At 42.0% G+C, this 15,892-nt stretch overlaps 1 protein-coding gene across 1 annotated transcript in view; it reads left to right on the plus strand.

The window, feature by feature from the left end:
• Positions 1-15,892, plus strand: part of EBF2 (EBF transcription factor 2) — a 191,351-nt gene that overhangs the window by 130,176 nt on the left and 45,283 nt on the right. Inside the window, exon 7 of the mRNA XM_057547902.1 lies at positions 2,941-3,022. Coding sequence (XP_057403885.1) covers positions 2,941-3,022 — 82 coding nt within the window. The remainder of the gene's footprint in view (positions 1-2,940; positions 3,023-15,892) is intronic.

Raw genomic sequence — 15,892 nt, forward strand, 5'->3', positions numbered from 1 at the left:
CTGAGGGCTTGAGTTCAGATTTAGATCCCACTCTCTATTCCTCTTTCTCTAATAAAACAAGGATAAACCTGTCGCCGTTAGCATTCACTCTTAAGGAATGAGATCAGAAGCCTTGTAGAGTGTACCATGCTAAGTGGTTAGAATATTTCTGGAGTCAACATTGTTTGGAGAAAGTGAAAATTACAACTTCCATCCTGATGAGTCTCTGCACATTTGGTCTGAATCTTGTAATTCATTTTGGTTTCCCGTTGCTGTGTGGAGAGAGCTGACATTTTCCAGCCTTCAGAGGGATCTAGACCCAGGAGATTTATTCCCTGCAAGTTACCCTATGGTTAATGGATGGGATGGCTAGTAGAGGGTTCTGTACCAAGCCCCTGAGCATAGCGGGTGGAGGGGGTGAAGGGGAGGAAAGTGGGAGACATCAGTAAAAGGAAGAGAAAAAAAATGGAGATGTCAGTAAGCCCCAGAATTCCTTTAAATTGATTTCTAGGTCCACATCTAAAATACGCAGGTCATAATTTCTGGTGCTAGCCATTTAGAAGTAGCTACGCCTTCTTTTAGAAAGTACTATACAATGTAAGAGAATTTTCTTTCTCTCTCCCCCTCCTCCCTCCCTCCTCCACCCCTCGCTTCCCCTTTGTGAACAGGATGTTATATCCTTCGTGTGCAGGGGGCTGGGTAGGTTCCAAACTCAGACCCCAGGCCAGCAAAAGAGTCAAAACTGGGTGTTTTCTAGCCAAAGAACTGTTAAGGGTCGTAATTTAAAATGAATAAAGCCTTTCAGCGGGCCCCTTCTTTCCCTAAATCAGTTTGATTTTATGTAAACATTTATCTCCTTTGCGCTTTCATACCATTCATATAATAATGCCTTCATGAACATTAATGTTTTCAACAGATACATTTTCGAGAAGGTGAAGGGGGTGGGTAGGTGAGGGGAAGTATAACACACAGAATGTATTATAAGGAGTCCAGTTGTGCTAAAACTTGCCAAAAACCAAGGAATTTGTGAGAAAAAGAAAATTTGGTTTTAGTAGGGGAAAAGATGTAAATCACTCATGGGGGAGGGGCGGGTGTTGGAGGGCAAAGGTGGTGTGAGGGCAGGGGTTATTGTTTGGAAAGAGACTCAAGTGAGGAAAAGGCCAGTTTTAAGTCTTTTGTGAGAGCATCTCCTGGCATTTTAAGTTGCTGTAGGTGACCCCGCTAGGAAGGCACAAGTGAAAGAATGCTTCGCCTTAAGAAAGAAAATGTTTGAATTTTGACCAATCTGTTTTTAAATACAAGCAGCTCTCCTTTCTAACACACTCCGGCTGCTCTGGACAGACGCCCCACTGCACTTTCGAAAGCAGAGGCAGGCTGTGAACGTGAACACCGCATAAAGCAGCAAGGAGTGCTTCCTCTGCCTTGTTATTCTCTGCCTGGTACCTCGGATTAAGGCCCTGGACACCTTCATGGCCCAGGAAGCAATGCTTAGCCCCCGCCCCAGAAAGAATGCAAAGAGAGAATTGAAAAGCAGATGCTATAAAATTATGAAAAAAAAAAATTTAGCTATTCTTTCCAAATTCACACCCAACCTTATTTATAGATAGGGGTCAGGAACACTTGGCCAAATATTTTTAGCAAATCTAGAGAAAATGCTCTGAAAGGGCAATTCCTCTTCTCTCCTCTTTCATCATTTACTGTTTATCTCCCCATCAGGTTTTCTTTTTTTTTAAGTGCTAAATACAATTAATTGGAGCGCTCTCTAATTCTTTCGTGTGATTGTTAAAGAAATAAAAATAAACAGAAGGTCACCACGACAGCATCTCACCAACCGTTGCTTTAAAATAGAATTTTTGGAAGCATTGTTGATTTCTACTTCTTTTTGTTGGTAAATCCTGGGGAAAAAATGTATATCTTTTCCTTTAAAGTTCTAATTCAAGGCATGGATGGTAGAGTTCTGAAGGGACTTTGGGACTGCGGTAAAATTTCGTTGTCATAGTAACAGAAAGGGAAATAGGCCTTGCTCACCTGGGACTTTAACACTGCAAAAGCTGGATTTTTTTTTTCTTTTTTTTTAAGGAAAAGGACTCTGCAAGTGAAATAAATGAAAAACTTATTGTATTTCGAAACAGCATTCCAAACATTAAATAGGTAAATGGCTGAAAAGTCCACTTCTGCCATTTTTCTTGGTTTCTGTACTTATCTGATCAAAGAAGCCCAATTTTAAAAGTGCACAAAAAGGTTATCTGGGAGAATATTGGCTTAAAAATATGTGTTACAAATGATAACCTCAGACCATTATTCTGTGCCTTTGTATATTTCTGGATAATCCATAGAAGGTCTGAAAGGACATTCACACTTGTTATTAATCATAAAAACTCCAGTATATACCTGCACAGACTGACTGTCTTTGGATAGTAACATTATTTTCTGATTTTATATCCATCAGTTGAACATATCAGGCCCCCTTTGTGTGTGAGGGTTTACGTGTGAGGTATGTGTGCATGAAGATGTGTGTGGCCAGCGGAAAGCCACATACGTGACGAACCCTGGGATTCTGGGCTAAGTCATGCCATTTTTAACCCTCTGGAGCAAGATAATTTTGTACAGCAGGAGTCACTGCTGCTTGTGAAGCTTTTTTTTCTTCTTTTCTCTCTCTCTCTCTCTGTCTCTCTTTTTTGGAGAGAGCACGCCCTAGCCACTCGGGGGCGGGTGTACAAACCAGAACCCAGCTTGTGAACCACTTCACAACCCTCAACAGTGGTGGAGCCAACTTGGGACCCAAAACATCCAAATTTGCGAACTGCAGTGGGTCAGCTACGTCCCTTTACAGGCAGGGCTGGCTGAAATTCCCCAGACCTGAAATCCAATCGCTTTCCAATCAAATCTAATATAATGCAGCTATATTCTCTCCTAAAACATGTTTACTTAAAAAGGTAACACCTTGCTTTCTCTTCACAGATTCTTTTTAAAATTTTTCCTCAAGTGCAATCAGAATTGTTTGAAAACAGCAGGAAACCCAAGGGACATGAGAAGGTTTCAGGTAAGGGGCCATGCCATGCTTTCCTGGTAAATAAGTCATCCTGTTTTCTTTCTCCTTAGCACTCTTTTTCTTCTTTTCCTTTCTTTTTTTTTTTTTTTTTTTCCCCTTAGAAAACATTATTCACGGAAACATTATGTCACGTTGCTAACATCAAAAAATATAACTGTAAATGACCGCCCTCTTCAGATAGTACCGAGGGTTTCTTCATTTTGTAGTGTTTAAGGCCTTCTGCCTGCATTGCCGGGAGCCCCAGGGGAGGGGCACCGACCCAGGCTGGAGATGTGACTTTAAGCCCTCAGGCTGCCCTTCGCACACACAGCTGCCCACAAGCAGGAACAGTGTTCCTGATACTCGGCCACCTTGGGATTTTTCAAAGCAGCTTCTCTGTGCTTTCTGCAAGCAACAGCCTCTGCTTGCCTTTGCCACCGATTAACTATTCAGTGGTCTCTCTCAGAGCGTCTGGGAGAGCAGCAGACCAAGCAGCCGTGGTCACTTTAAGATCTCAGCATGACAACGAGACCCACGGGACGGTATCCCAGCTGCCTGGCAGTTAAAGCTGCCACCGGTTTCATCACCCCTGCCACTGATGTACCGGGGATACAAGCTAATAAAAACACAGAGCGAGGCAAAGTGTGTCAGGTTGGAGATGCGAGGAAAGCAGCCCCTCTTGGCCCCCTTCCTTCATCTCTGAAGGACCCACATTTAATCCACCAAATGGCTTTCCTGCCACTCACGCCCAATTGAAATACCTCCCGCTCCTTTCCCCGTAGAAAAATGGAAAACATGTTAAACAATATTATTCAGGCTTGAGACTTAAAAAAAAAATCCTGGTAGCAATGTGAGAGATGAGAGGTGGGAATTATTAGCCTCACGTTTCAGGTGGGGAAAGTGAGGTTCTGGGAGTTTAAGTAACTCTCCTCTAATCACGGGAGGGAGGTGGTGGAACCCAGAGCCAGGCGGATGTGTCTGATCAAACTCTTTCCACCGGACCCCGGGTTTGCAGCGTGTGCAGCTGCTAGGTTTATGCTTTGCTGTTGCCTTTTTCTAAATTCTGAATAATTTCTGAACAAGGGGCCGCACATATTCATTTTACACTGGATCCCACAAATGATGTAGCTGCTCCTGCCTGTTGCTCAAAGAGCTTCTGTGGTTTAGCAGCAGAGTCATTAAAGAGTTAATAGGAGAGATGGGTACGTGCAAGGCCAGTGAGCACGACCTTGAAAAACAAAAATTCCTGTAATGTTTCTTCACCGCATCAAGGGTATCAAACAATCTTGCTGTGACTGGGACATTTTTTTTTGTTCGTTGTGTAGCACTAATACGAGCCTCGCCTAAACAAGTTAAACCTCAGCTCTCCATCCTGCAGACTCTTCCCCTGCTGCATGATAAGAAGACAAATAGAAATGAAATGATTTTCTTGGGGGAGTACATTGTGCATAGTGGAAGTTTATGGTACTCAGTGTTCCAAACGGAAACGTAAATAATTGCAGTCCAAAAAAGAGCGAAATTCAAAAGAATTCCAAAGTGCCCAGATGACCAAAGCTTAGCTTTCACGTCTGGAAGAAACAGAGGCAGGGAAAGAAGCTAGCAGCTTAGATTCCTATCCCCCCTTATTCTCTATCATCCCTTCCAAAGAGTTTTAAATTTGAGAAGACACTTCTAGGAGGCTTTAAATCGAATGCCTTGTCATTTTATTTATTTTATTTATCCCAAATCTTAGAAGTGTACTCACTAAGCAGATGCACCTAATATTTCATCTACTTCTCCAGTTATTTACTAAGTGAAATTTTTAATGTGCCTGAATTTTTTAACAGGGTTAGAATAAATATTGTTCATCTCAAAATACGAGGAATTCTCATCCTATGTGAATGTACTTGACTTTTGCAAAGACAAGGGAAAAGATTTTTTTTTAAGTCTGTGGATTCTAGGACTGTCTTATTTCTGGGGTAGAGCTAAAGTCAACTGGAAAAAATTTTTTTTGCATTTTTTTATTGAGATAAAATTCATATAACATATATTCATCATTTAGACCATTTTAAAGTGTACGATCCAGTGGCTTTTAGTATATTCATAGTGTTGTGCAACAATTACCACCATATCATTCCAGAACATTCCATCATCCCAGAAAGAAACCCCATACTTCCCAATTCCCTTTTCTCTCCACCCACTGACAACCACTAATCTACTTTCCGTCTCTACAGATTTGTCTATTCTGGACATTTCCTGTAAATGGAATGATACAATATGTGGCCTTTTGTGTCTGGTTTCTTTCACTTAGCATAATGTTTTCAAGGTCTATCCATATTGTAGCATGTGTCAGTATTTCATTTCTTTTTATGGCTGAATAATATTCCATTGTAAGAATATACCACATTTTGTTTATCTGTACATCAGTTGATGGACATTTGGGTTGTTTCTACTTTCTGGCTTTTATAAATAATGCTGTTATGAACATTTATGTACAAGTTATTTTGTGAACATGTTTTTGATATCTTGAGTATATACCTAAGAGTAGAATTTCTGGGTCATATGCTAACTCCAGCTTTAACTTTTTGAGGAAATGCCAAGCTATTTTCCACAGTGTCTGCACCATTTTACATTCCCATCACTAATGTATGACGGTCCCAATTTCTCCATATCTTTTCCACTACTTGTTATTTCCTGTTTAAAAAGAAACAATCCTAGCCATCCTGTAAGTGTGAAGTGGTATCTCATTATGGCTTTGATTTGTCTTTCCCTAATGACTAACGATTTGAGCATCTTTTCATGTACTTTTTGGCCATTTGTGGATCTTCTCTGGAGAAATCTCTATTCAAATATTTTGCCTATTTTCAAATTGGTTTACCTTTTTATTGTTGAGTTGTAAGAGTTCTTTATATATTCGGAATACCAGACTCTTATCAGATAAGTGATTTGCAAATATTTTTCTCATTCTATCACTGGCTTTTTTCACTTTCTTGACAGTATCCTTTGATTCACAAAAGAATTGACAATTTTTATACTGTACTCAGATTCTATGACAAGTATAGCTTTCCATGAAAGATCTTGTACATGGAGAAAGGCTTGACTATGTGCTGTAATGGTCAAGTGAAGAGCTTGGATCAAGTTCAAAATATGAAACAAAACCAGAGATGGTAGATAATCATGAGAGTGATCTAAAGGAATGGTAGCTTAGGAATTCCTAGAATATACATATATATCATTCAGAATGACAAATGTAATAATTTTAAACCATATGGACAAATAACTTCAATTCTCTACTTTTGTTATATGATCAAACGTAGATTTAATCTGAAGTGTTTTTTTTGTTTTGTTTTGTTTTTTTGTGGAGATTTGATCTGAGCAGGATAAAAATACAAAATATTTCTAACCAAATCATGAATCCAGCCAAACTCTCTCTCCTCTCTCACCCCTTCTCTTTCCACTATCCCCCAAACATTGGTGAAACCTAAATTCTTTTTCCAAAAATGATCAAATGAGAACAAAATCATTATATCAAACTTATTTTCCAATCTGAACCAAACCTCTCTTTCATTCAGTTCAAGTCCTAAGTATCATGGGCATATAAAATATTTATTGAAACACAAGGGTTTTAACCCTTTTCTGGGGGGTGGTGCTCAGACCCCTTTGAGAATTTGGTATAAGCTGTAGTTTTGTCCCAGTAAAAAGTTACATTCCAACAAAGTTTTGCTTAAAATTTCAGGGGTCCCGAGACCTCTTAAGACATCTCCGAGAATTCCACGGACCCTTGAGCTAAAGAAATGAAATTCATCTAACACCCAATGGGCACCCTCCATGTAATTTAGCCCTTACGATGGGGACCTGTCCACTTAGGACTCATCCTGATCATCTTCCCATTCTCTTGGCTGTAAAGACCACCTGTTCCCGGATGGCTCCCGGATCCACAGCCTCAGGCCTCCCCCTTCTCTGGAGCTGCAGACCCCCAGCTCTGCCTCCCTCCTGGGCGTCTTCCCTTGGATGACTAGTGAGCGCATGCTCACGGCAGAACTCAGTGCTTCCTCCCTGATCCGTGCCTTCCTCCTAAGTATCTGTGAAAGCCACCTCTCTCTCCCGAAAAACTGCAATAGGCCCTCAGCACGGCTGCCAAAGTGATCTTTTAAAACATGTCACTCCTCTGCTTAAAGCAGGTTAAAAATATCTCCTGTCCATGGACAAAAGCTCAGATTTTACAAGGCATGGCTGAGAAGTAGCTTCATACCAGGCAGGGCTTCTGCCATGCGCCCCTCCTGATGCTGCCATACGTTCCCCCACCCACCAGGCACACCTCACTGATTTCTATTCCGTGGACTATTGCTTGGAACCTTCTCACGTGTTCGCCCCTCTGCCTGGGAACCCTTCACTGCTCACCAACCTGTGACCTCTGCTCATGCTCCAAGCCTACAGCTGAGTGTCACCTCTTTAGTGAGGCATTTTCTGGCAGACCTATTGGCCAACGTACTTCTCTACAGGCTTCTACTATGCCACTGATCACACTGTCTTCCAATTATTATTTGTCTAATAGCCTGTGTGCTGCTTGAGGATAATCTCTATGTTTTATTTATTTTTGTATTTCTCCCCAATGCCAGTCACTCTGTGGAGCTCAAAAAATTGTTATTAAATGAATTTTTTTTAATTGAATTTATTTATTTATTTATTTATTTATTCATGGCTGCGTTGGGTCTTCGTTGCTGCGCGCGGGCTTTCTCTAGTTGCAGCGAGCAGGGGATACTCTTCGTTGTGGTGCGCGGGCTTCCCATTGCGGTGGCTTCTCTTGTTGCCGAGCACAGGCTCTAGGTGCGCAGGCTTCAGTAGTTGTGGCACGCGGGCTCAGTAGTTGTGGATCGCAGGCTTAGTTGCTCCGTGGCATGTGGGATCTTCCCGGACCAGGGCTCGAACCCATGTCCCCTGCATTGGCAGGTGGACTCTTAACCACTGTGCCACCAGGGAAGCCCTATTAAATGAATTTTTAAGAGAAAGAAAGAAAAAAGATAGGAAGGAAGGAAGAAAGGGAGGGAGGGAGGGAGAAAGAGAGGGAGAAATGAAGGAAGGAAAATAAGAAAAGGGCCCCCAAAGTATCTGAATCCATGGACCATTAAGGCGGAAGATCACTTCTGCCCTCCTTGAAATGGAACAGTTAGTTGAAACACGCAGATTAACAGCTCGGTGAAGGAAAGGAAAAGAAATTTATGTCTAGTTTAAGCTGACAGGCCTGTTAAGACATAATGTACCCCATTCTTTATTTCTCTGCATCGTGGGTGGAGAGCAGGCAGTTGGAAAATCCAGAAGAAAATCAAGCCACTTTCTTGGAAGAGTCAGGCATGTTGTCATTACCCACATTCAAGTCCTGAAACACAGTAGAAGTTGACAACAATCAGGGCTTTTGTTGCCAGTTCATTCTCATAGACAGGCTGGCTGGGTCTGCTCCAAGTCAGAGTGAAAACACAGATGCCCTCATTCATTGATTCATTCACCCACCAATACTACTGAGGAAATTCTGTGAGCCAGGCACTATCCTAGGTGCTGCAGATATATCAGCAAGCAAAACAGAGAAAATTCCTCACCCTTGTGGGACTTACATCCTAGTGGGGAGATAAGGAAAGTGAGATAAATGAGTGATTTACGTAGCTTAGCTCTGCTTCTCTGAGGTCTTCCAGTGAACTGACTGAGCACAGGGGCCCTGGTGTCAGCTGTCCTTGTATTGCCTGCTGGGACTCAGCGGTGGGTCAAGTTCAGATGGTATGGGAGCTCAGTGCTACCTGCCATTGTCATAATAGCAAGTGTGGATGCTCTTCCCAATAGCTTCCAGAGTTTTCCACAGCATCAGCTATAATAGGACACATGCCAGCAGGTCACGTACTTGACACTGGGAAGCTTAGAGGCCTTACCAATTCCCCCACCCTGCCCCGCCTCAAAAGGACTCTGTTTTAAACAGACCTGACCACTGTAGAAGACTGCAGTATTTCCCATCACATGGGCAGCACCAACTGCTACATTACTCTTTCTGGAGTTGGTAGCAGGTGCCTTGAATCTCCAACCCTAGAATCATTTAAAATGAATTCCTTCATCCCAGTGTGTAGCTTTCTTGTTATTGGGATAAAGATTCTTCATAGCACTTGCTGAACTTTTCTGAGTGACTCTTGGGTGTCTCAAGTTCACCCCTAAATGATTCCCTTTTTAGATGAGGTCCACCAAAGTAATCATTTTGTTACATAGCTATGTCAGGGAGAGAATGGAGATACATCAACAGTTCTTGCCATCCTTTGCTTCAAAAGATAAGAATTCAAGAGGTGTGGAGGGGTGCATACATTTCAGGTGAAAGAAAAGTCATTTCCAGGGTCAGGTTGGGAGAGACGTCAGTGCTGAATTGATTCCTGTTTGATTATAGGGATCTGTGTACAACCCCAGGAGGGGCCTGCTAGAAGGGCCTTTTGAGGGGGTCCCGGAGGAGGTGAGGGAGGGGTTGGTGCTTTGCAAGGACACACCTAGCAGGTCTCGCAGACCTCTGAGGAAGAAAGTAGACATGCACGCTGGTGGGAAGACACCAAGATCTCCTCCATCAGAATGGAGAAACGAAGTGAGGCGTGTGAGGACGGACTGACATCATCAGGGTAGTTGGATAATATGGGAGGCCTACAGCCTGTTACTGCAACGTGCTGGATGCAACCACTGCACAAGAACAACGGGGAAGTTCACGTGGACGGCAGGGCCCCTAGTCCACACAGCAGGGTGGCGGCCATTCATCTATTTGACTAAACGATGCGAGAGCAAAGGGCAGGGCTACTCATGCCTTGGAACAGGGCCAAGCTCCATCCAACAAACCCGTATGACTTCTTAAACCCCAGCTCTTATATAAAACGTTTTAATGGCATCACCATCTATTTTCCTTAAATAAAAAAAATGGTGAATATTTCTCTCACACCCGTGAAGAGGGAAACAAGAGTTTAAATTAACTCCAAATGGTAAAAATTTAATACAGCTCCAGCTGCCTGCAGGTTTCTTCAGTTCAAGTCTCTCAGTTCAAGAGCCACCCCAGCTGCTCTGTGATGTCACCCACCGTGTGAAGGTTGCTGGGCTACTGAGCCACACATTTAAAGCACAGAATGAAAAGCACTTGACTTATGGCTTCTCTGATCAACAGGTGGGTCCATTATCTGGTGATAGCACAAACCAGCAAGTCCAAGTTAAGAAATAGTAATTATCTATTTGGAGTCAGAAAAAAAAACCTCTGAAGGTCTGAGGATCTTCTGCCCAGTCTAATGCTGTAAGCTTGGGAAAAGCTTTCTGTGGGTAACTTCAAGCTCTTGCCTGTTGGACAGTATACCGTCTGCCCACCCCCATCACCCCGTACTTTTGGTATCTCACATGGGGACAAGAATTAGGGTTTAAGAATTTTGACCAACTCACACAGGAACTGTGTTTTGAATTATTTGTGGGAGAAAAGGAGAGACACAAAAGCAGGTAGTTGCCTATATAACCCTTGGGAAAGGATATGTCAGATTTCAGTTAGGTGGAAACAAACCCTAAATGCTCCAACATTTTAAGAGACTCAAATTTGGGCACTAAAACCTACCCTTGAACATTTCCCAGGACCATCAGATGCAGAACTTCCTGGAAAGCAAAGCTTTCTTAGTTTCACAGTAAGAGTGCATAGATTCTTAAGCTGCTTATGGGTCCTACGTGCTCCTGGGTTTTGATGCATGACAGGTGATTCACGAGGTCCCTAGGGACAGAGTTTGGTGAAAGAGAATGGCCCAGCCAAATCAAGAATGGCGTCGAATGTGTTAAGGCTCCCCTGTGAGCCTCAAAATGTTTGCTAGTAAAATACTGCCCTGGACCATAGCCATCCCTCTTGGCATACGTTTCAGATGGGACAAGCATCGCCCTCAATGGAATAAAATGATGCAGGGTAGATGTAGCCTGGCCTTTGAGATGAAGAGAAATTTGGTTGTAAAGCAGGTTAATGACCTTTGGGCCTCCTGATGACCTAAAATGCAGGATAAAAAAATTGCCACTTGATTTCTGTACCTATTCAACTAGTTTTTTAAAAACAAGCTCTAAAAGGTGTCCATCCTAAGCCAAACTTGGCAAAATATGCCAGCAGACATGCCCTTTGGCATACTGCGCCACTTACGCCAGTTAGAATTTTTTTTTTTTAATTGCCAGAATAATCGTTTTGGTACCCTTGAGTTGTATAATAAAAGTTTTTCAACTCTTCAAGGCCCTATCTCAAATTTCATTTCCTTGATGAAACTGTTTGTTACTGCCTTCAGTCGGGTTAATTTTCTTACCTTTGGACTCCTAGAGGATACAGTGGCCACATAATTCAGCCCTCAATTATGTATTACCACATATAATATCTCCTGATTATGTGTAGTGTTTGTTCTGCTTTATCAGTTGCACGGTAAACGCCTTGAGGTAGTGACAGTGTTTTCTGGAGGCTTCCATTGCATGTGGCACGGTGACCGGAAGATCACAAAATACCTCTGACTCACTGAAACACAGCGCTGTCTGGTGACTTATGAACGTATCTTCTCGGGACTTATGTCATTAATGCCACAGCCCCCTCCCTTGCTGTGAGCAACTCCAGAACGCCCCACATCTGTCTCAGCAGCAATCAACTTTGCGTTCTCTCGTTTGCTACTTGATACTCAACTGAACAGAAAATGTAACCTTGGGGAATATGAAACACCAGCGATTGCTAAGAATGCTGGGAATTCCTTTTAAAAAAAAAAAGGATGACAAAATCCATACTTACAGGGTAGGTAGGTGTTTAAAGGTAATTTTGGAGACTCTGAAGTCTAGTAACAAAGAAAAACCCGGGCTTTAAATCTGGCTTGAAAATGTAATGTGTGCCAAGAATAAAGAGGTAGGGAGAAACAATTTGCAGTAGCCAATTTGTTTGTTCTTTGCCTGGGTTGAATTACGGAGGCTTAGACAAATTGTTTCATCAGATTCCCCTTGTCGAATGTGAGAACTCGCCAGTGTTTAAAAACATCAGTGGAGTATTTCTTCTCACGATATGGACTCCAAACCTGATTGCCCACCACAACCAGAAGTCTGTCTTGATTTCCTCTGTCCCTTTAGTGGTCTCTGTGTTTCTTTCCTCCTTCCACAGGTGGAAAATAAAATCCCACATAATAGTTATGCTTTGGGAAAGCTGAAATAACATATATAGCAACTGAACAGTTATAAGGGAAAAGCACATCATGAATTTAATTCCATTTCCAGATGTAAAATGTCATAAAGAATTTTTTTCCATACTTGGCAAAATAACAGGGATTTTCGAGGCCATTTTATTTAGCTTGGTGTACGCATGTTTGTAAGTAGGTATCAGAGTTTTCCACGTCGAGTGGGCTATAAATGCTACCTATTGTAACTTTACTGAGATTAAACTACCAAACGTCCCATCTTCAGTTAGAAGGTACATGATCCTCATTGAAATGGAGGGGAAATGTGTCTGACTAATGGTAGAATTGGGTGTGTTTTCAAAGCAACAACTCTGATATATACAGGGAGGTTTCCAACCAATGTGATGATTCTCTAGCAAGTTCAGACACTGGGATTCTTGCCTGTTTCAAGGAGCAGATCATTTAGTCATTCCACACCTTTTTCATTTTGACTTCTCTTTTTCTTTTACCCTCCTGTATGAGACTTAGGGTCTTTGTAGGAACACCTGGGTATGAGCTGAGAAAGCCTGGCTGGGAGTAGTATCCAAGCTGGTCATTCCTCTGATTCAACTAAGTCATACAGTTAGAGCTTTGAGAAGGATAGCTTTTTTTTTTTTTTTTAAGTGTGATGTTCCAAAGAGCCATAGACATTTTGGAGTGAGGCGTAAAAATAACCCAATGGTGGGAATAAATCAGGGTGGTAGAAGTCCTCCTGCCACATGCTGTCATTCTGATGCCAAAGAAACAGCTTCTCTGTTGGAAAATTAGCTGTACAGGCAGATTAACGGATGTGTCCACCTAAAGGGTAACTCCCACTGTGGCCTTTTATAGGCAGGAAAGAGCGCTTTACAACTCAGCTCCTGCTTTGTATAAATTATTAGAGTGGGGGACATGGGAGTGCTTTTGGGTAATGAGAAGGAAAATATAATTTGAGAAAGCCAATCCGTTTTCTTGAGTACTTTGAGTGGACGGCTCACACAGTTGTAGCTTTTGTTCTTAAAACTTTCTTGTATTTTTCAAGGGGAGATACAAACTTTTTATTCGCGTTTCTACTTCTGTATAATCAGCTAAAACTGCCGTTTAACTGGATGATTCAAAATGGAACCTACACTGTCACGCACCAATTGGTCTACGTTTATTGATCTGGCCTCACCCAAAATTAGAGATCGCGCTAAACAAAATGAGGAATGGCAAAACGTGAAAAACTACTTTCGCTTAAAAAAATGCAAGCAATTTCAAAAAGATCCTTACTTCTCTTTCTTGACACTCTGAATGAAAGCTACCGTGTCATAAATGATATTTGTGTGAATATAATTGGTTGTTGCTTTTGTGTTGAGTTGAAGCGTACCGGTTGAAGAGAGCTCTAGTCTGCAATGGCTTAGTTTTCAGATCTGCAGACTCTCCTACTGGAGCTTTGAGCTGAAATACAGATACACCAACTTTGAGAAACAAATGAAAGCTGTCACCAGTGTCAACAGCAAAAGCTGGGGGTCCATCCCACACAAATTATGGACATCTGTATTCCTAATTGGCATCCTTTCGGGCTGTGCCAGCAGAATGGCGGTGCCAAGCGAGTCTGACAGCTGTATAAAAGAGTAGGTATCAGGTTTAGGTGATAGGAGACACTGATGAGACAGAGAAGTCCTTTTGGATGGAATACTCTCCATATGTTTATTATAACACTCGAGATTTTTAGTTTCAGGTACCTCAAACTAAAATACTAATGGTATTTTGTCAATACTAAATTCGCTACTTCTAAGACAGATCAGTTTATGATCTTAGGAGAACAAGCGGTATTGATGAATCTGTGATCAGAAGATCGTTGGCAAAGATGCCTACAAATAGTTAACAAGGTAATGGTAAGAAATGTTGACCTTGATTTGTTTAGCTAAGATGTAAAGATTTTTGAAGGTCAAAGGTGTCCTTGTGTAGTGTTTTGGAGTCTAACTGTGTCTGACCCTCTAACATTAAGCTGCTGTGGCCTGCAGTTTTGAAGAGTGAAGCAAACCAGGGGGAAAGAGAGAAGGGGGAGAGAACAGGAAATGGAGTGAGGTGTTTCAGGAAGTTGTCAGGGGTTGACTGATTGATTCCAGATGGAAAAGGTCAGCCTTCGTGACCCAGGAAATACTCACTGGGGGAAAGAAGTTGGCTTGTGGAAGGGGAAGGCCTGGGAGGGAGACGATGCTGGAATGCACAATCCACTTCCTTCAGTCTTCAAACATTCAGAAACTTTAACTTCTCCGAATAGAATAATATCAGTGTTGTCATCGTTCATCAGAAAACAGTGAAGGAAGTTAAATTCGAAGCTTTGAATGTACCAAATGTATCTTCACCTCCATCATGTAGCTCACTCTTCCAGAAGGAGAGTGAGTGTATGGAAAAGTCAATATTTGTGTGTGTCTCCACGTGTAAGAAAAACAACCATTAAAAAGAACCACCACCACACATGTCTGGTTTCACATGGTGGAGTTTGTGTATCAAATCCTTTACGTTTTGTAAATTCAGTTAAATTGGCAGGCTCTCTTAGATCCCTCAAAGTCTAAGATATTTGGAATATTAAAAACGGGAACTTGCCTCATATCTATATATATACAGGCACACGCACATACATTTGGACATAATTTAAAATCTTGTAATAAATTTTGCAGACACTGAAATAATTCAGGTTAATTCCCTTGCTGTCATGAGAGGCCAGCGCTAGCCAGCAAGAGATTAAAATTTATTTCCATTGTTAATAGAAAATAATGAAGTGCATCTGAACCATCAGGGTATGTCATTCGGGAAATGTTCTCTTTGGAACCAAGTCTCACTCCACCCAAATGGACAATGATGAAATCAGCTGGCTCAAGAAAGCCCCATATTTTGTGGCAGGAATGCACGAGGAGCGTTCAAGTACAGTGTAACAGGGAGCTTGTGGAATGAATTAACGTGGTCTCGGAGAGAATGCTCTTCACATCCATATAATCTTCACACAGGTTGAGGTTCCCCTCCTTGTGCCTAGCACAGCTCGTTAGCAGTTAAAGCCTGAACCACCCTCTCGTTTTTGGTTTTTTCCAGGGATGACAGCTATGTCTTTTTTTTTTTTTTTTAAACTTGTGCGTTGAAGGATGGGAACAGTGTTCCTGATCAAGGAGTGGGTGTGGTATTTTATGCATATAAACTAAGACATACTCTTTCTTTGGTCTTACCTGAATAATGTGATGAAATCAGCATCCTTTCAGTTACAAAGCCAAAGACTAAGAGTGATTTTAGAGCCTACCTTCTTTGCCACCCCTGCATCTTAACAGCTATGTCTTTGAAAATCCATTCACGCACACAATTTATAAAAGTGATCCGATTCCTCTTTTTTTTACTCCGCTTTGTCCTATTATTTTCTGCGGGTAAGCAGAAACAGAGGTGATTGCTTTCAGCCTTCGTGTTCATCTTAACCCCAGGACCAGGAGACTCAGCCCTTCTCTCCCTTTGACTATGATTCCATCCTGAGCTCTGCTGAGAGGCCCTGATAAGAGCTTGTGCCTCGTGCCCTTGCAGGGAGTGATGGATGTCTCTGTCTTATGGTTGCCACCGCACGATAGGAACTTTCTGGAAAGCCTTTCCCCAGACTCTTACCATGTTAACATGGACACAATTGAAAACAGACCTGGAGCTAGACAGGCTGCATCCCTGAATTGTGAGCAATTACAGTGATATAATTTTCTGAATG

Source organism: Balaenoptera acutorostrata, chromosome 6 (genome assembly GCF_949987535.1).
Source record: "Balaenoptera acutorostrata chromosome 6, mBalAcu1.1, whole genome shotgun sequence".
NCBI classification, from domain to species: Eukaryota; Metazoa; Chordata; class Mammalia; order Artiodactyla; family Balaenopteridae; genus Balaenoptera; species Balaenoptera acutorostrata.